Below are 18940 nucleotides of genomic sequence, written 5' to 3'. Positions count from 1 at the left end.
CATCCTCACTTGAATGAACTTGAAGTTTCTGAAACGTAACTCACTTTTAGTTGGCACTAAACCTCCAGTTTATTAACAAAGTTTTAAAAGACAATATAGTCAAATATCTCAACAATTTTGTGTGAGAAAAGTCAGAGTGCCCAGGGTTTAACATTGGTGGGCAGATACAGAATCACGCAGAATTGTTTAGGTTGGAAAATACCTTTAAGATCATTAAGTCCAAATGTAAAGCTAACATTGCTAAGTTCATCACCAAACCACGTCCCTAGGCACTATGTCTCCACATCTTTTAGGTACCTCCAAGCATGGTGACTCTACCACTTCCCTAAGCAGCCCGTGCCAATGCTTGACAACCCTTTCAGCGAACATTTTTTTCCCCAATATCCAATCTAAACCTCCCCTGACTCAACTTGAGGCCATTTCCTCTCATCCTATCACTTGTTATTTGGGAGAAGAGACTGGCACCCACCTGGATATAACCTCCTTTCAGGCAGCTGCAAAGAGCAATCAGGTCTCCCCTCAGCCTCCTCTTCTTCAAGCTAAACAGCCTCAGTTCCCTCATCTGCTCCTCGTTAAGACTTGTTCTCCAGCCCCTTCACCAGCTTCGTTGCCCTCCTCTGACTCAATGTCCTCCTTGTAGTGAGGGGCCAAAAACTGAACACAGGATTTGAGGCACAGCCTCGTCAGCACCGAGTAGAAGGACACGGTCACTCGCCTGCTCCTGCTGGCCACACCACGACTGATCCAAGCCAGGATGCCACTGTCCTTCTTGGCCACCTGAACACACTGCCGGCTCATGCTCAGCTACTATCAACCAACACCGCAGGTCCTTTTCTGCCAGGAAGCCTTGAAGCCACTCTTCCCCAAGCCTGGTGTTCTTGTGGCCCAAGTGCAGGACCGATTTTCTCATCTCAAATCAAAGTAAGCATAAAAGCCACTTCACAGAATAATTTCAGTTGGTAAACACCTTTATGATCATTGAGTCCAACTATAAACCCAACACTGCTTAGGACCTCTGAGCCACAGCTACAGCCATGCCCACTGTTTAGTGGGCTCCAAGGCCAACGGCAGCAGGCTCTCCTGGTGGATAAGGACTCTCCAGGAAGGACGTGAGCTTTCCTCGGGCTGATATGAGCTCTCCAGGAGAACGGCGGCTCCTCGGGAGGGGAATGCAGGCTCTCCTGGACGAACATGGGTTCTCCTGGAGGACCGCAAGGTTTCCTAGGGGCGAGGTAGGCTCTCAAGGAGGGGAATGGGGGCTCTCCTGGAAAAATGCAGGCTTTCCAGAAGGAATGCGAGTTTTCCAAGGGTGATGTGGGCTCTCCAGGAGAACGGGGGCTCCTTGGGAGGGAAATGCGGGCTCTCCGGGAAGGATGTGGGCTTTCATAGAGGTGATGTAGGCTCTCAAAGAGGGGAATGCCGGCTCTCCTGGAAACACGCGGGCTCTCCAGGAGGGATATGGGCTCTCCTGGAGAGATGTGAGCTTTCCAAGGGTGATGCGGGCTCTCCAGCAGGGGCGTGGGCGCTCTCCTGGAGGAATGCGGGCTCTCCCGGGAGCGACCGCTGCCCGGAACCAACTCGGACGCCAGCGCGGACAGAAGGCGCGCGCGCTCGCGGCCGCCGTCGCGCTGTTGATGACGCATCACCCCGCGCGCGCCGCGCCCCAGTGCCGGGCGGGCGCCGAAGGCCGGGCGCGCGGTGATGACGCACCCGGCGCCGCGCGCCGCGCCTGCAGCAGCCATGAAGGCGACGCCGCTCTCCAACTGCGAGCGGCGCTTCCTGCTGCGCGCCATCGAGGAGAGGAAGGTGCGGGGCCGCCTCCTCCTTCCCCGTCCTTGGCTTTAGCCCTCGCCCCTCCCTACGACGGGTGAGGGGAGTGCGGTTCTCCTCTCCTGCCGCCCTCAGAGGCCTGAGCCACACTCCCCCCCCCCGCCATGGGTCTGGCGCGCTGATCTCCGTGTCTGTCTGTCTGTGCGTGTGTCTGTGTCTGCCTGTCTGTGTGCGTCTCTGTGTGCGTATGTGTGTGTGCGCATGTGTCTGAGTCTGTGTGTGTCTTTGTGCATGTGTGTGTGTACTTGTCTGTCTGTCTGTCTTGTGTGTGCACGTGTCTGTCTGTGTGCGCCTGTCCCTCTGTGTCTGTCTGGGTGCGTCTTTGCGTGTCTGTCTGTGTCCTGTGTGTCTGTGTGTGCTTCTCTGTGTGTGTGTGTGTATCTGTGTGTGTCTGTCTTTCTCTCTGCCCGCAGCGCCTGGATGGGCGGCAGTGCTATGATTACCGGAACGTGCGCATCTCTTTTGACGCTGACTATGGCTGCTGTATCGTGGAGCTGGGAAAGACCAGGTGGGAGCAGGAGCTGAGCTGGTGCTATCTCTGGGCTGCAGGAGGCCACGCTTTCCCTCTTGAGGAGAGCCCTTCATTTCCTCCCCCCTTTAATCCTAAAAGATAAGAGAATATTCTCATTTCTACATTTGATTTTCTCAATCGTTGACCACAGCTTAAATATGCATGACAGGCACTGAATGATAAACTGTCAGGAGTGCGAAAATTGCATTCTTTTTCGAAGTATGTATTTTGTTTCCAGTGGTAGGAGTTATTTTCCTGCTACATTCCTTGACTTAGTGGTTTATTTACCTTTGCAGGGTTCTTGCACAAGTCTCTTGTGAACTCGTACCCCCTAAGCCGAGTCGGCCTACAGAAGGTATCCTATTCTTTAATCTTGAGTTCTCACCAATGGCTGCACCTGGCTTTGAGCCTGGCAGGTATGTAGCTTTCTTAAAAAGACTAAGCAAGGATGATATAAAAGGCATCGTTCTGATGCATGTAAGTACATAGCGTAATCATATTCAATTTGGGTTAACTTTGTTTTAATAGGCAATCTGAGTTACTGGTGAAACTGAACAGACTGATAGAACGATGCCTGAGAAATTCCAAATGCATAGATACTGAATCTCTCTGCGTTGTTGCTGGTGAAAAGGTATGAAAATCTGCTAGTTTCGACTGGTTTAAAACTAAAAGATACATAGAGTGTGGTTTTGAGGTTGTCTCTGCCTTGTCTTGAAAACTAGAAATCCCCATTTGTAATGTAAAGATCCACACAAATGACTTCACAGGTATTCTTAGCTTATGTACCTACGTGGGCGTTCTGAAATAGTTGAGGCTCTGCACGCTCAAATATTTCTTTGCAGAATTAAGTTTAAATTGTACTTAAGTGTTACATATTTTGTCAAACTTAAATCTAGCATACTGGGTACCCTGGAATATATGGAGATTTTTCCATCTTTCTAAGCAGAGACCTGGCACTTTTTATGGTTCAGATAAGGAAATTGTTTTGAAAAACAATAACTTCCGTAGAATCATGTCACAAATTCCTAAGCAGTTACTCTTCTTCGCAGGTTTGGCAAATCCGCCTGGACCTGCACCTGTTAAATCACGACGGTAACATTATTGATGCCGCCAGCATAGCAGGAATTGTGGCACTGTGTCATTTTCGCAGACCAGATGTGTCTGTGCAAGGAGAGGAAGTAACTGTGGTGAGTTGCACCAGATCATGGCAAATGTTGTGGCATCACAGGTCCCGGTTTCTTTCAGTCTTAAGAGGGAGATTTAAATATAAGCAGATAAAGTGTAAGATGCTGAAGTTTTAGGGTAGATATGTTGCTGTTGAAAATGTGAAGGGATAGTAAGGAAGCCTGCTGAATACAGAATTTTGTCTACCTCGATTATGGGAATAGTAATTGGAAAAGAGAAGTGTTTTACAGTATTTCAACCAAACTGAGCATCAGGCTGATGAATGTGTTGTATGTTCTATGTGATAGCGACCAGTGAGGTTGCACAAGAGTAAAAAGAATTTTTTTAGTATTTAGAGAAGTAAACATTCATTAGCCATATTGTTTGTTTGGTTTTAATTTCTTTAAATATCTTTGTTCAGTATGTAATTTTAATTTGTCTTCAACTGTTAAACTTCTTTTCAAAGTACACTCCTGAGGAACGCGATCCCGTCCCCTTGAGTATCCACCACATGCCAATTTGTGTCAGTTTTGCCTTCTTCCACCAAGGGTAAGAGTGTTAATGATTTCAGCAGAAACAACTTATTGTCAACTCTGCAGAACTGATTTTAGACATAGGAGAGTCCTAAAAATACTTATATTGGCAAGCTGATTTCTTAAAACATTTTTTCTGAAGGGGAAATATTTGTGTGTTCTGGGCAGTGTAACTAACCAGTAGCTTTCCACAGATGACATGGAAAACTTTCTGGGGAAAGCACACCCATAATTACTAATGCATAAATCAGTTCCTTCCTTTCTTTAGGTGTTTTAAGGGTAGTAACTCACCTCAAACTTTTACTCTTGCCTTGTGTTTGAAAACTGCATTCTAGGACCTATTTATTGGTGGATCCAAGTGAACGCGAGGAGTGCGTAATGGATGGTGTCCTTGTAATAGCCATGAATAAACATCGTGAAATTTGTACCATCCAGTCCAGCGGAGGGATTATGCTGGTAAAGGATCAGGTAAGTCTTTACCTTGGCCAGTTTTTCTCTCGTATGTAAACTAGTTCCTGCGCTGTAATCTTTATACTGAAATATCCTTGATATTTGGATGCTAAGAAATTAATTCCCTGTCTGACGTAATTGGAAAAGTTTATGTGGTTTTAGTCCTACTGGAAGAGCATAGGACAGTGTATCATGCTGAAGAAGAAATGTAGAAAAGGCGTGATGTTTGGTCAGATACGAGTCCTTTTTTCCCGTGATTTGGCTGAGGGAGTCTGTATATTAATTTAGCCTGAAGAATAGCTAGAGGCTGTTGTATATTAATTAAGCTTTTAAAACAACTAACTGGTGGTGTACCCAGTCCCTTGACACTAAGAAGCCATATTTATTTTAAGTGTTTGTGACTTCTTTGATGTGCTATGCTTCTAGTTAAGAACTTTGTGGGTTTGTGATCTTAAACTGTTGTTGTATGTGTAACAAACAGGTTCTGAGATGCAGTAAAATAACGGCTGTTAAGGTTGCAGAAATTACAGAACTAATTCAAAAAGCCTTGGAGAATGACCAGAAGGCAAGGTGAGTGTGTTGGGCAGGAGGGGAAAAGAGTAGTGTTAAGAAACACACTAAAACGTAATGGCAACCTGTAGCTTGAATAGCAAATTGTGTTCACTTGTATTTATTTTAAATACCAAGTATTTTTATATTTGAACTGAAAAAGAGAAAGCATTTTTAAGTGTGAAACATCCTGAAATCATGTCTGTCGCTGAATGACTAGGAAAGAAGGCGGGAAGTTTGGCTTTGCAGAATCTATTCCAAATGAAAAGATCACCACCTTCAAAATGGAAAGTGCTGCTGTTGACACTAATGATGTGGAAGAACAAGCAGAAGAAATCATCACTAAAGCTGACCCTCCCTTGGAAGTGTATCTTTTTACATAGAGCTACTCAGGGGAAAGTCAGGCTACCCATCCCTGTATTAGCACAACTAGGGGCTAAACACATCCAGTTCCACATTGGGTTTGGTTTTAACTGCTTTTAAGTAACGTAACCCCTAGCATAAAGTGTAAAACTCGAGTCTGAAGTGTTTGGTTGTTACAGTAACTGGAAAAGTACTCTCTGAACTTCCCTTTAGGGATGTTCTCCCCTGGGAAAAAAAAAAGATGCAGCTTAAAAAACAACCAGTGTGCATTCTGAGTACAAAGAGTTTACCAGCAAACGCCAAGATCTTCCTTAACTACTGCAGTTTTGCCAAACCAATATTGCACACTCCCGGGACAGCCCAGATTGGAGAAGGAATAGAGAATTCCTGGGGAGACCTTGAAGAATCTGAGGGTGAAGAAGCAGTGGAAGAAGAAGGTGAAATTGAGGCTACTGCTTTGGAATGTCAGCAAATGGAAACAGAAGATCCAAGTCCGATGAAAGAAACTAAGCAGGGTAAGTATTTCTTTATCTTGATACCAGATAGGCTGATTATAGCTCTTTATTAAATTTGGAGGAAGTCCTTGGCAAGAAAGGAGAACCATTGTAGTCACTTTCCAACTAAGTTACCCCCATTTGCTGCTTTCACTTAACCTGGTGAGAGCTGTTGTCTTCAAAAGAAGACTTGATTTCTGTAGCATAGAATCACAGAATCACAAGGTTGGAAAGGACCCACTGGATCATCGAGTCCAACCATTCCTAACACTCCCTAAACCATGTCCCTAAGCACTTCATCCACCCGTTCCTTAAACACCTCCAGGGAAGGCAACTTGACCACCTCCCTGGGCAGCTGTTCCAGTACCCAATGACTCTTACTGTGAAGAATTTTTTTTCTGATATCCAACCTGAACCTCCCCTGACGGAGCTTCAGGCCATTCCCTCTTGTCCTGTCCTCTGTCACTTGGGAGAAGAGCCCAGCTCCCTCCTCTCCACAACCTCCTTTCAGGTAGTTGTAGAGAGTAATAAGGTCTCCCCTCAGCCTCCTCTTCTCCAGGCTAAACAACCCCAGCTCTCTCAGCCGCAACTCGTAAGACTTGTTCTCCAGCCCCCTCACAAGCTTTGTTGCTCTTCTCTGGACACGCTCCAGAGCCTCAACATCCTTCTTGTGGTGAGGGGTCCAGAACTGAACACAGTATTCAAGGTGCGGTCTCACCAGTGCTGAGTACAGAGGGAGAATAACCTCCCTGGACCTGCTGGTGACCCCATTTCTGATACAAGCCAAGATGCCGTTGGCCTTCTTGGCCACCTGGGCACACTGCTGGGCACACTTAGTCCAACCTAAGCGATTCTCCAGTTCTGTGTTTCCGTAAAAATGCTGTGGTTATTGATTACAGAAGCTGTTTGCACAGAACTGATCACGAGTTTGTGGGTTTGTGTTTTGTTTGGTTGGTGTTTTAGATGAACCCATTGTACTGTCTGACAGTGAAGAGGAAGAAGTTGTCATTCTGGAACCACAGGAGATAGCAAAGAAAACAAGGTAACCATAGCATGAAATCAAGAGGGCAGAGGAGTTTGTAAGGTATTTTCAGGAAGCACAGGATTTCAGCCAGGGCAGGAAAGGTCTCAGTTGATCAAGGGGGATAAAAACTCTGCTATCTTTGTATGTAGGCTAGTTTGCTCCTAACCCGGGTGGCTGAGGATCCTGGCTGACCTGCAGCTCTCCGAAGCTGTCTATCTTGCCAGTCTCAGGTATTCCAAAGGGACTAAAGAGCATAGAAGTGGATTTGAATCAGCAGCTCGCTGGAGTCTACACAACTTCAGCTAAACTTAAGTTGTATCCCCAAGAAGTGAGACCTGTTGCTGGATCCCTGCCCTGGCCATGGACACCCTCGCTGGTGTATGTGTTGTACACATTCTAGTGACTAGAGCTTTGTACTAGGCATGGTGGATGGTTGCCTGCTTACAGAGGGTCAGCCAGTGTTCTGAAATAAAACTACCCCGTACTGTTCATTGATACAAATATTTTTTGCCCACAGAACACAGACCAACACAAAACAAGAAAATGCAAGTAAGAAAGCATTTAACAAAAGGAGAAAAAAGAAGAGAGCTGCTTACTAAGCTATCGTCCCTCCTGGAGAAGTGCTGTACAGTACGTAATTTTGTCTGTCATTACTGAACTTATTTTTGTAGGTAATTTTATTTCCTCCCACCCCATCTCTAGTCCTGCTTCTGTGTATATTTTATAAAACTATTGTACACAGCTTTAAATAAAAAAAAAAAAAAAGCACGTCACTGAAGTGCCCCACTTAGCATCCACCTGGAGCAGCAAACTGGAACTAACTCACGTTCTACACCTGGAATAGCAGAGACAAAATTCAGATGTTTTTTTAGCAGAACAGCCCCCACCATTACTGAAGTGAGCTGTGTAGAGTCAGAGTTCAGGTAGTAAAAGGAATTATAGCACAAGTTTAATCCCTAGAAAAGCTGTTCTTCATGCAGGTAGCTATACCACACCTTGGAAGTGTTTCATACCTTAGAATGTTCTACCCAGGGGAAGTGGTGGGCTGACCAAGACCTCCTTGCCTGTATTGTTCCACATCTTTAAAAATGAACAGCTATGCATGTCTTTGGCAAAAGAGCACAGAACTTCAGCAGAACTTCTGTAGAGAAGCAGCTCACACTTCAGCAATGGAGTTTCTTAAAAAGTTTAATTAAATATTACATGCAGCAAACAGGAATGCTTCTTGAAATGTGTCCAAAGAAGTATGCTCCAAGTTTAGAATCAGGCAAAACAAAGATAGAAGGACGTGTCCGAAGTATCTGACCTAGCCCCTTTGTACAAAAACCAAGTCAAACAGGAAACACGCACATATTTACAAGAGCAAAGGAGGACTATTTTACAGGTGACCTTAGTAGTTCACGGAACATGAACAGAAGTTACTCTTGCAGATATTACATTTCCTAAATCAGGTTTAGAATTTGATGTAAAACAAAAACTGTTCCCAGCCAAGCAGAGCTTTAAGCAAGTTGTGCTCTTTCAGAGTGGGACAAACTCAGAAAGCTCCACTCCTCTGGGACCTAAACCAGCGTGTTTTCTTAGTGTCAGTTCTTCTAACCCAAAGTCACTTTCAGGAGTACAAGAAAGAGTGAAGAGTTGGTTTCTTACTCCCACAGTACCATGACACCTTAAACTTCAAGAACAGTGGTTTTGGCACTGCTGTTTCTCTCTTTTTCACACATAACATCTCATACCCTGCATTCCTTAGTCTTTATTTTGAAAGGAATAGAAGTTCAATTAAGTAGGCGGAACAGCCATACAGTACAACCTGGGATATTTTGTTCAGAACTCCTAGCCTGCTTTCTCATTGGAAAATGAGAAGCTGGAAAATGAGATGGGAAAAGAACTTGTTGCAGCAGCAGCAGCAAGAGCTGCCAACAACAAAGGAGGAACATAATCACGCTTAGCCCATGATGGAAGCTATTTGTTTAAGCTTTAGAGGAATTCACATTCGTATGTTAAACTTGAAAGTTAAACTTGGGGAGGAGTTTCTCTGCGCTATGGGAACAGTAGCAGAATTAACTTCCTTGAAAGTGGAGCAAGGAGATATTCCATTAAAAGCAGTAAATTAATATTAAAAGCCACTGTAGTCCTTTCACTTAAGTACAGCTACTTGCTTTTTTTCTGGGGAAAAGAATTCACAAACTTCCTTTAAATTAGTCCTCTTGCAAGATTCAAATTTCTCAGTGGCCTTGGGAAGTTTCTAGTGAATGCCACAACAAAGGGGAAGGCAGCACCCAGTGTCTCAGTAAGAGCTCTGTGCTCTGTTATCTTCAAAGACTAATTGCCAGTCAGCATTTTGAGTTGCCATTCCAAGGTCAAACAATGACACGGCAGACATCCCTGTCTGTGCGAACTCCCTCTCCTGAAAGGTTGAGGTGTGCCTGATACCAAGCACCAGACATGATAGACCGCACAGGTTTTTCCCCACTCCTTGTAGCTGTTTGAGTGGCAACCTATTGAAATCAAGCTAAATAAAGGCTATTGGAGAACACACTAGACAACAAAATATATTTCTTCATTAAACATTAGAACATGTATAAAAGTGCATCCTAAAAAAGATCAGAGGCCTGCGACTTCCAAAAGAGGCAGCCTCCACTGCATCGTTCTGTCCTGATCAGTTTGGCAACTGAGTGAGTTCATGGAGGGCTCAGACCGCGGAGCAGGGGTGGGGGCAGAACAGCTGGTTTTCAGTTACTGAGTCAAGATAGGAGTAGTGTCACCCTAAACTGTGCTTGTCAGCTCAGCAAAGAGCTGATGATTTAAGATTTATTTTAAATAGCCCGCACTGTAAGAACTGTTAGACACCCGTGAAGGGTTTATGCTACTGCCTGCTGGGTGTCCAGATAACCAAGCAGGCAGGGTTGAATCAGCTGGAGGTTGAAGTGGCACAGCTGTCACAGGGCAGCCTTTGCCTTTTTAGCTTTAGAAATGAATGCCAGTTGAAGATGGCAGTGCTACCCCTTGGTTGTTTTAAGGCATTGGCAAGACCACTAATATCAGATGTAAAAATTGTTTATTAGCCAACCTGGAAATGGCTTAATTAACCCCACTTCCATGCACTCACTGCTTTACATGCAAAGAACAGCAGGTACAGGGCAGCAATGCTCCATTTGCACAGGCTGAAGGTAAACGTCCGTTTGATCTAATGCCAGTTATGTGTTAGTTCATGCATACAACAGTTCTAGAATGAAGGAAAAATAAGACCAGTTGGTCTACATCTTTGCTGCATGCCATAGAGGAATCTTTCCCAGGCAAAAGGGGTGTACAGAATTCACACCATTCTGCCCATGCATGCCAGAAGAGATGATCCCCTCTCAAGGGCACAGCGCAGTTTTATCCTTCAACCACCCCTACAAGGGTACTAGGGTGAGCAGACTGAGGACTTCAGTTTTAGTACATCTTGATGAGTTTTTGGGACAGCAACACATCAGTGGGAACTCCAGGGTTTTAAATTGGACTAGAAAATACCTGCAGCGAGAGCATTTTCACATACGGGAAGAGAGAAGCATGAACTGGTCTATGTACTAGTTGCGCAGAACCTGCAGCAGAGCATTCAGCCTCTAACCCGGCAGAGACCACAGCAACCAAGGTTTTCAGTGACCGGTGAATCCTAGAGAGCCTCGCAAGAGTCAATTCCAGCAAGGTGTTCCCCTCAACAGCTATATAGTTTCTTCCAGTATTACAGCCCTTAAGCCACATTTTGGCTCTATGCTAAGTTTCCTTTTAAACTAGACAGGACAAAAATGCTACAAATACTGCTGTGGAGTCCCAAGTCCTTCTTTCCTTGCCCTACCACAATAATGCACTGCTAATGTTAATGTTAATGTCCACTCTATAATTAATTAAGCAGTCTCAAGACTTCACTTTGTTTGCATGGTTAATTCCGTGCTCAAAGAGAACATTTGTGTAAAACCCCAGCTAACTATTTCAACAAGATTGCATGTACAAAAGATTTGCATTAAAACCACATAAAACTAACATCATAATTGAGCTCCTCAAAACCTGTGCTACTGTTCTGAGTGATCACATCTGGAATTTTGAACCATGTTTAAAACTGTACATCATTTTCTTGTAATATACATCTCTTAAAAAGGTCAGTCTCTGCATTATTACGATAAGTTTAGTGTTTCTGGCGGGTCAATAAGCGATACTCCATGGTACCTAGAGAGAGGAGAAAAATATGCAGGATGTCATAGAATCTTTAAGGTTGGAAAAGACCTCCAAGATCATTCATACCAACTGTCAGCCCAACACCACCGTGCCTACTGAACCATGTCCTAAAGTGCCAAGTCTACATGGATTTTTAGCATCTCCAGGGATGGTGACTCCACCACTTCCCTGGCAGCCTGTGCCAATGCTTCACCACTCTAAGTAAAGAATTTTCCCCCAATATCCAATCTAAGCCTCCCTTCGTGCAACTTGTGGCCATTTCCTCTCGTCCTATCGCCTGTTACTGGGGAGGATACCAGCACCCGCCTCATTACAGCCCCTTTTCAGGTAGTTGTAGGGAGCAATAAGGGCTCCTGTCAGCCTCTTTTCTAGACTAAACACTAATCCCAGTTCCCTCAGCTGCTCCTCATAACACTTGTGCTCCAGCTGCTTCACCAGCTTGGTTGCCCTCCTCTGTATACACTCCAGCAGCTCAATGTCCTTCCTGTAGCGAGGAGCCCAAACCTGCTCAGGTGCTCACTGCTCTAACAAACAGCAGACTTATTGCCGCAAAGCACACTTCAAGGCACAGCCAGCAGGAAACATTTTGTGGCTTGCCAGCTGCCATGCCAACACAGATTTTTAGGAGCATCAGGTACCATCTCCTGCCTACTAACTGGAGAAACATCAAGAAAACCCCTCCTGTCTCTCCCTGACAGCTCGTTCAGCAGTAGCAGGCCTGGGGGTGAACCCCAAGTGTTGCTCAATGAAGCATTGTGCATAAAGCTGGGGAATCTTATTGCCAGCTCACTTAGAGACGAGTCTGGGGACTTACAATACCCCCCACACCATTAAGCAGTTATGCGCTGGGACAACTCTGGCGTAACACACCAGCTTATCGTGATTCTCCACGGGTACTCACTTTGTGCTCTTGTACTTTTCCCTTATGGACTGTTGTGTGTGCTGCGCTGCTTTGAGGTAGGTCTGGTGTAGGTCCATGAGGCAAGGCTTGATGTCTTCAAAGGTGTAGCCTGTTACTTTGCACAGGGATTCAGGCTAAGGAAAGGAAAAGGGACATATGAATGTTTCTGTTCGCTTTCACTGACTACCACTGGTGGAGTTTTTAAAAGTTTCCTGTTGAAACATGGCTGATGTAGTAGCTCGCAGTCTTGTTTCCTCAAGCACAAAGTGGTTTAACACTGCTGAGGTTTTAGCAGTTCCTGTATATTTACAGTAATTCTGAAAGCTATCGTATTCTAAACAAGCATTCGTTGCCTCCAGTGCGTGGGCGTTCCTACCACCCTCTTCCTTATCACAGGGAAGCTGCATATGACTTTGAGGAGGATCAGCAGAACTGAGTGCATCAGTAGATGCCTCTGCCTTCCAAGGAAAAGGAGAGGAGGGAATGTCTCCATTTTTCAAATACTTATAGGGAGCAATCCCTGATTAACAGCCGAGGAGTGCAGAGTGGCTGTAATTCCTGCAGCCCAAGCCCCAGCATTCAGAACTGCGTAGGAATATACTGAACACACCTGAAGGCACGCGAGGGCTTACATTTCAGTGCTACGTACCCAAGTTTGTCCAGTGATCGTGTAGCCCGCTAGATGAAACGCTGCAGCAGCAATAACTGATGGCAAGTATTTCAGGTATGGATCGGCATCAATTAAACTCAGCTCCCCAAGGTACTGCAAGGGAAAAAAGAGAAAGGGAATCATCTGATTCCAAATGGAAGCAGAAGAGCATTTAACAGTTGCACTAGAACCCAAATTTAAGCTTTCAGTTCTGCCAGCTGGAAGAACAGCTTTTACTAGTTTCCACTTTCTCTTTTAGGATCTACCATTAGCTGCTGTCTAACAGTGTTCCCAACATATGCTTTTCTGACAGCACATTTTATATTTAAAGGCATAGAAGATCTAGAGAGAAAAGTGTAGTTGGGTCTGACCTTTGCAAATGAGACAAAAGCTTCAATGTCGGAGCTCCCTAAATTGAAGAGCATTGGGATTTAATGTAACTTCAGCTGAAGCGTTATCCATGCTCTGCTTTAGAAGCCAGCCTCTGGATTTATAGCTCACCGCTTGTTGAGGGGAAACACAAAATAAAACTTCTTATTCAAAGTGGGTGGATACACATGGCAGTTTTAGATAAGGAACAGGGAAACACGGAGCAGTGAAATCACCTCCAAATTAGAGTTCCTTAATCTCTGCAATAGGAATGGAGTAGCTCGAAGAGTAAGAGGCAAGAGGAGGGTGCATTCCCACTGATGTGGCACCACTTCTGGAGACCTCTCCTACAGAGGCTCCACATTTAAAAATAGGAGGAGGCAGGGAAGCCTGGACTGAAGAATCCTTGAGCATTTCTTTCTTTCCTGCTGAGACTCAGAAACACAGCTTGTGCAGTGCACTAATAGTAACAGCTCTCTAGTCACAAGGGCTGAGCTGGTAATTCTTCCTTACCATTGACAGGCTCTCCACTTTAGTGTTTGTCTGCTCGTGTAGGAAATACTGAGTGAGGAACTGGTTGATTGTTGGAGCTGCCAAGTCAAACGACAAAACCTTCAAAATTAAGTGCTCCATTCTTAGAACTTGCTTCTTGGTATAGGTGTCATCTGTGATATAGACAAACTCCGCTACTTCAGGAGGGTAGATTTCTTCAAACTTCCTGCCAGGGGAAACAGTTGTAAGGAAATAATTGAGTATTGCAGAACCGGGCAACCGGCAACATTTAATGAAAGCCAGCCAAGTTGAATTCTGACTTGGGAAGTAGCTGGGCACTGCTAATGAACAAGTTTATTGCACTTAGTTCAGTAGCTCTTGAATCAGCAGAATTTGAAATTACAGACCTACAACAGCCTGATATTTTAGCACTAGGCAATTTGGGACTCAATTACTGAAATTCCAGAAGAACCCACTAAAGTAACAATCGGTGCAAGTAAAACTTCCTTATCACATGCCTTGTGCATACTCTCTCAAACACTGTTTAGAAGCCTTCTGCTCCTGAAACAGTCATAGAATTCAAGAATGATAGAATGATTTGGGTTGGAAAGGACCTTAAAGATCATCCAGTTCCTAGCCCCCTGGACACCTCCCACTGGGTCAAGTTGCTCATATGGAGCATCCACAACTTCGCTGTTCAACCCGTGCCAGTGCCTCACCACCCTCACAGGAAAAAATTTCTTCCCAATACCTAATCCAAATCTCCCCTCTTCTGGCTTAAAACAGTTCCCTCTCATCCTATCCCTGCAGTCCTCGATAGGGCCCTCCTCGCTTTCCTGCAGACAATGAATCTTCACATTAGGTCCATCTACAAAGGCAGCCTAGAACCTTGCTTGCAGAGTTTCATACAAACTGCCAAGCTTTTGGGTGGATAACTACCAATTTTTCTTCTAGTGCAAAGCCTTCCCAAGCCAGTCTGGCTATAGGGAACAGAAACAGGCCAGCCACAAGATTTCCATCTGTACGAGACAAATAGGTAGAATTTTCAATTCAGCGGTTTCACTTACGAAGCAAGCAGCATAGCTGCAGTACCCACAAGCTGAAGTTTTCCTCTCAAAACAGACATTGAAGAAAGAAACCTATCGATGTAATTTACAGCTAAGTGCAGGGTTTCATTCTGTAATTTGTATTCTTCTCCAACTTCCACCAGCCAGTCCACAAGAATAGCTCGCATGTTGTTTGTGATATCTGGTTGCTTCTTCATGTAACCTGCTTTAGGCTTGCATTTCACCTGTAGATTTAGACAACAGATAAGATTGAGTTTGGACTAAGTGTCAGTAGGGATGCAGCTATTTAAAACCCATTTACCACAATTTAAATCAAAACAAGCAATGGGAAGTCTAGGATAAAGAATTTATATCTCCATGATCTTGCTTTCAGTACATGGCACAGTCAGCTTTATCACAAGAAGCCAGACTGGTTTTCACAGCAGTGGTCACAGCATCTTGTTCCTCTATTCGTAGAAAGCTTTCATCAACTCACCCCAGTAGTAACTAATGTTCAGATGTGTTTCTTGACCCTGAATTTCTCCCCAATAAGCTGTATATAAATAAGAGAAGAGGCAGCCACTCACCTCCATTTCCCTAAGGTATGTATGGATATCATTGATGTAGTCGGGCACATTGTTAACGTTTGGTTTTTTCTCCTCCTCCTCTTCTTCTTCTTCTTCAGGGGTTATTGAAATATCCATAATACTTGGAGAATCTAAGCAGAAGACAATAGCCGCATTAAAACAGACTGCTCAGGGAGCTGCCCTGTTCCTTAGCATGGTGACAGTGGCTCTCCTGCACTGCTGGGCCTCTTGCTTCCTAGGTGGGCAGGGAGGGCAGACTACGGCTCAGACTGGGAGCTGAGGAGGCTCTAGGGAAGCCAAGGTGTTACTGCAACAGGAAAGCTTCCTGATCCTCTTTCTCTTCTTCCCCCTCAGACTAAAGGGATTGAAAACCCCTCTGCAGTTATGTAGGGCTCAGTGCTTCTAGTGTTACTTTGTTACACAGAAGTGAATCCTGTTAAGACTGGCTCTTGTGGCTTAGAACAGGACTGGGCTACCAGAGCTTTGTGTGGACTGCAGAAGTGGACCATGAGGAAACTAGTCCTCAGGTATTCACACGTGTTACAGCAGATGGGTCTCACAGCTCCCATTTCTTACATACTAGGAAGAGCTCAACAAAACACCTGCACCACTACAGGGTGTGACTTGAGAGAAAAGTCTATCAAGCCTCAGGATCATGGAATGGGTTAGAAGGTAACTTAAAGCCCATCCAGTTCCAACCCCCCTTGCCATGGGCAAGGACACCTCTCGCTGGATTAAGTTCCTTAAAACCTCATCCAACCTGGCCTTGAATACCTCCAGGGATGGGGCAGCCACAGCTTCTCTGGGCAACCTGTGCCCACCCTCACAGGAAAAAATTTCTTCTTAATATCTAATCCAAATTTCCCCTTTTTCAACTTAAAACCATTCCCCTTCATCCTCTCCCTGCACTCCCTGATAAAGAGCCCCCCCCTAGCTTTCCTGTAGCCCCTTTGCACTACTAGAAGGTTGCTCTAAAGTCTCTCCAGAGCCTTCTCTTCTCCAGCCTGAACATCCCAGCTCCCTCAGCTGGCCCTCGTATGGGGGGTGCTTCAGCCCTCAGATCATCTTTGTGGCCTCCTCTAGACTTGCTCTAACAGATTCTTATTCTCTCTGTGCTAAGGACTCCAGAATTGCACACAGGGCTCCAGGTGAGGTCTCAAGAGTAGGATAGAGGAGTAGAATCACCTCCCTCAACCTGTTGGTCATGCTTCTGATGCAGTCTAAGATACCATTGACTTTCTGAGCTTAGTAGAGCCCCCTTCTAACCCTACAGTGGCAGTTCTAAGGGCTGCTTTTGTCTGTAACCTGGTTTCCCACGTAAGATAGCAATGTCAAGATTAAAAGTGCCCTCCAAAGGGCAGGGATAGGAGCATAGGAGCTCACATAATGGGTAACTCAGCTGGACTGATAGCTGTTGTACCCTAATGGCAGGCTCAAAGGAAAACCCAGTTGGTTTCAGCAACGGAAAAGGCACCTTCTGAGCCATCTCCATCCCAGGACCTATTGTCCTCCTCTAGTTTGCTCTAGAAGTCATTTCTTAGGTAGCACTCCTGCTCCCTGCTGCTTCAAGGCAGCTCTGGGACGGGGCACAGGGAGCACGCAGGGCAGTGCTACTCTCCCGGCGGGCAGGCCACCAGCTCAGCGCCAGGACGGGGGAACGCTCGGGGCACCAGGAGGGCGTGGGGGTGGATTTATCACCTACCGAAGCTCATCTCCACGGTGGTGCTCAGGGTGGCCAGGGGCCGCCGCTCCCCGAGGGCGCAGACGGCAGCTCGGAGCCCCAGCTCCTCATCCTTCTGTGCCACCGGGCTGTCCCGCCGCGGCCTCTGCCGCCGCTGCTGCTGCTCAGGCTCATCCACATGGATGCTGAAGGGCTGCTTCCCGCCGTCTGGCTCGTCCACATGGATGCTGAAGGGCTGCTGCTGCTTCGGCTCATCCACATGGACGGTGCAGGGCTGCTTCCCGCCGTCTGGCTCGTCCACATGGATGCTGAAGGGCTGCTTCCCACCGTCAGGCTGGTCTACATGAACGCTGAAGGGCTGTTTCTTACTGTCAGGCTGGTCCACACGAATGGCAAAGGGCTGCTTCTTACCGTCAGGCTGGTCCACATGGATGGCAAAGGGCTGCTTCCTACCGTCAGGATGGTCCACATGGATGGCAAAGGGCTGCTTCTTACCGTCAGGCTGGTCCACATGGATGGCAAAGGGCTGCTTCCTACCGTCAAGCTGGTCCACATGGATACTTAAGGGCCGCTTCCCGCCGTCCTGCTGGTCCCCGCGGAGGGTGGCGGGGTGCTGCCCGCCGCCCCGCGCCGCCTGCGGGGAGAGCAGCCCGTCAGCCGCGGCCCCGGCGCTGACAGCACCCCCTGCCCCCCCCCGCCCCGTTCCCGCCGCCCCCCTCACCTGCAGCGGGGCCCCGGGCCGCTGCCGCAGCACCCCCAGTGCCATGCGGGGCCCGGCCGCGGGCAGCGCCGCTTTGCCGCCGGGGGGGATGTTCTCCTGGTTCTCCTGCTCCGCCAGCATGGCGGGGGAAGACGGGGAAGAAGAAGGAGGGGAAGAAGAAGGAGGAGGAGAAGAAGAAGGAGGACGGGGGTGAAGAGGAGGAAGAAGAGGAGGAGGAGGGAAGGGCGCGGCCGCCGCCGAGTCTCGCGCCGCGCCGCTCGCGCCGTTCAAGCAGCCCGCGACTCTTGAACCGGCCAATGGCAGCGCGCGGCCGCCTACGGGGGCCGGCGGGGACCCAAAGGCGGAGGGACGCGGCAGGGGGCGTGGCCTGGAGCGCGGGGTGTCTCGGTGGGCGGGGCCTGATCGGAGGGGGCGTGGCCTGCGGCGACGGAGGAGGCGGGGGTGCGGGTTCCCAATGGGAGACGCGAGTCCTTCGCGCAGCGCTCGTTGCCGGGGCTGCCGCTCCTCTCCTCTAGTTCTAAACAAAAGGGAGGGAGGCGTAAGGTGAGAGACGCTGAATGGCGTCTGGGTGGCTCCCAGAGGGACCCGGGCAGCGTGGAGACATGAGTCCGCGTGAACGTCAGGAGGTTCAATGAGGCAAAGTTCAAGGTCCTGCTCCTGGGTCAGGGCAATCTCCAGCACAATTACAGGCTGGGCAGAGAATGGATTGAGAGCAGCCCTGAGGAGGACTTGAGGGTCCTGGTGGATGAGAAGCTCGACATGAGCCGGCAATGTGCACTTGCCGTCCAGAAAGCCAACCATGTCCTGGGCTGCATCAGGAGGGTGACAAGCAGGGTGAGGGAGGTGATGCTGCCCCTCTACTCTGCCCTTGTGAGATCTCACCTGGAGCCCTGTGTTCGCTTCTGGAGTCCTCAGCACAGGAAGGACATGGATCTGTTGGGTAAAGCCCAGAGGAGGCCATAAAGATGATGTGAGGGGCTGGAGCACGTCCCACACAAGGACAGGCTGAGAGAGTTGGGCTTGTTCAGCCTGGAGAAGAAAAGGCTCCAAGGAGACTTCATAACAGCATCCCAGTACCTGAAGAGGCTAGAGGAAAGCTGTGGGGGACTCTTTTACAAGGCCATGGAGCAATAGGATGAGGGGGGAATGGCTTTAAATTGGAAGGGGGAACATTTAGATGAGACATTAAGAAGAAATTCTTCACACTGAGGGTGGGGAGGCCCTGGCCCAGGTTGCCCAGGGAAGCTGTGGCTGCCCCATCCCTGGAGGTGTTCAAGGCCAGGTTGGATGGGGCTTGGGCAGCCTGGTCTGGTGGGAGGTGTCCCTGCCCATGGCAGGGGGGTTGGAACTGGATGGGCTTTAAG

General features: G+C 47.4%; 2 protein-coding genes across 3 annotated transcripts; one reads left to right on the top strand and one right to left on the bottom strand.

Moving 5' to 3' along the window:
- Positions 1–1680: 1680 nt before the first annotated feature.
- On the top strand, positions 1681–7657 carry EXOSC9 (exosome component 9). 2 transcript variants are annotated; one of them, XM_009568259.2, is made up of 12 exons: positions 1681–1806; positions 2244–2338; positions 2638–2757; positions 2870–2972; positions 3391–3528; positions 3972–4054; positions 4374–4506; positions 4970–5058; positions 5258–5404; positions 5725–5915; positions 6858–6936; positions 7436–7657. In XM_009568259.2, the coding sequence occupies exons 1-12, from the start codon at positions 1702–1704 to the stop codon at positions 7515–7517; spliced, it is 1365 nt and encodes a 454-aa protein (XP_009566554.2). In that variant the 5' UTR covers positions 1681–1701; the 3' UTR covers positions 7518–7657. The 2 variants fall into 2 exon arrangements, with proteins under 2 accessions (XP_009566554.2, XP_053920951.1); XM_054064976.1 differs by lacking the exon at positions 2244–2338 and having other exon boundaries at positions 1785–1806.
- Positions 7658–10584: 2927 nt separating this feature from the next.
- Positions 10585–18615, bottom strand: CCNA2 (cyclin A2). The gene is made up of 8 exons (XM_054064974.1): positions 17577–18615; positions 16877–17489; positions 15175–15305; positions 14609–14832; positions 13563–13767; positions 12681–12794; positions 12032–12165; positions 10585–11121 (listed from the first exon to the last, which is right to left on the bottom strand). Exons 1-8 carry the CDS (start codon positions 18375–18377, stop codon positions 11070–11072), a joined length of 2274 nt encoding a protein of 757 aa, XP_053920949.1. The 5' UTR covers positions 18378–18615; the 3' UTR covers positions 10585–11069.
- Positions 18616–18940: the final 325 nt, after the last annotated feature.

The sequence above is a fragment of the Cuculus canorus genome, chromosome 4 (assembly GCF_017976375.1).
Source record: "Cuculus canorus isolate bCucCan1 chromosome 4, bCucCan1.pri, whole genome shotgun sequence".
Lineage (NCBI taxonomy): Eukaryota > Metazoa > Chordata > Aves > Cuculiformes > Cuculidae > Cuculus > Cuculus canorus.
The sequence above is the reverse complement of the archived record's forward strand: the minus strand, read 5'-3'. Positions and strand labels throughout refer to the sequence as shown.

What these genes read in the sequence shown, in the direction of transcription:
- EXOSC9 (XM_009568259.2), top strand. Translation starts at nt 1,702, where the DNA reads ATGACGCACCCGGCGCCGCGCGCCGCGCCTGCAGCAGCCATGAAGGCG. An exon ending in GCGCCATCGAGGAGAGGAAG is followed by an intron (nt 1,807 to 2,243) that starts GTGCGGGGCCGC and finishes CTCTGCCCGCAG; the next exon opens with CGCCTGGATGGGCGGCAGTG. An exon ending in GAGATAGCAAAGAAAACAAG is followed by an intron (nt 6,937 to 7,435) that starts GTAACCATAGCA and finishes TTTTGCCCACAG; the next exon opens with AACACAGACCAACACAAAAC.
- CCNA2 (XM_054064974.1), bottom strand. Translation starts at nt 18,377, where the DNA reads ATGGTTGGCTTTCTGGACGGCAAGTGCACATTGCCGGCTCATGTCGAG. An exon ending in GGCCCGGGGCCCCGCTGCAG is followed by an intron (nt 17,490 to 17,576) that starts GTGAGGGGGGCG and finishes CTCTCCCCGCAG; the next exon opens with GCGGCGCGGGGCGGCGGGCA. An exon ending in GCAGCTATGCTGCTTGCTTC is followed by an intron (nt 13,768 to 14,608) that starts GTAAGTGAAACC and finishes TTCCCCTGGCAG; the next exon opens with GAAGTTTGAAGAAATCTACC.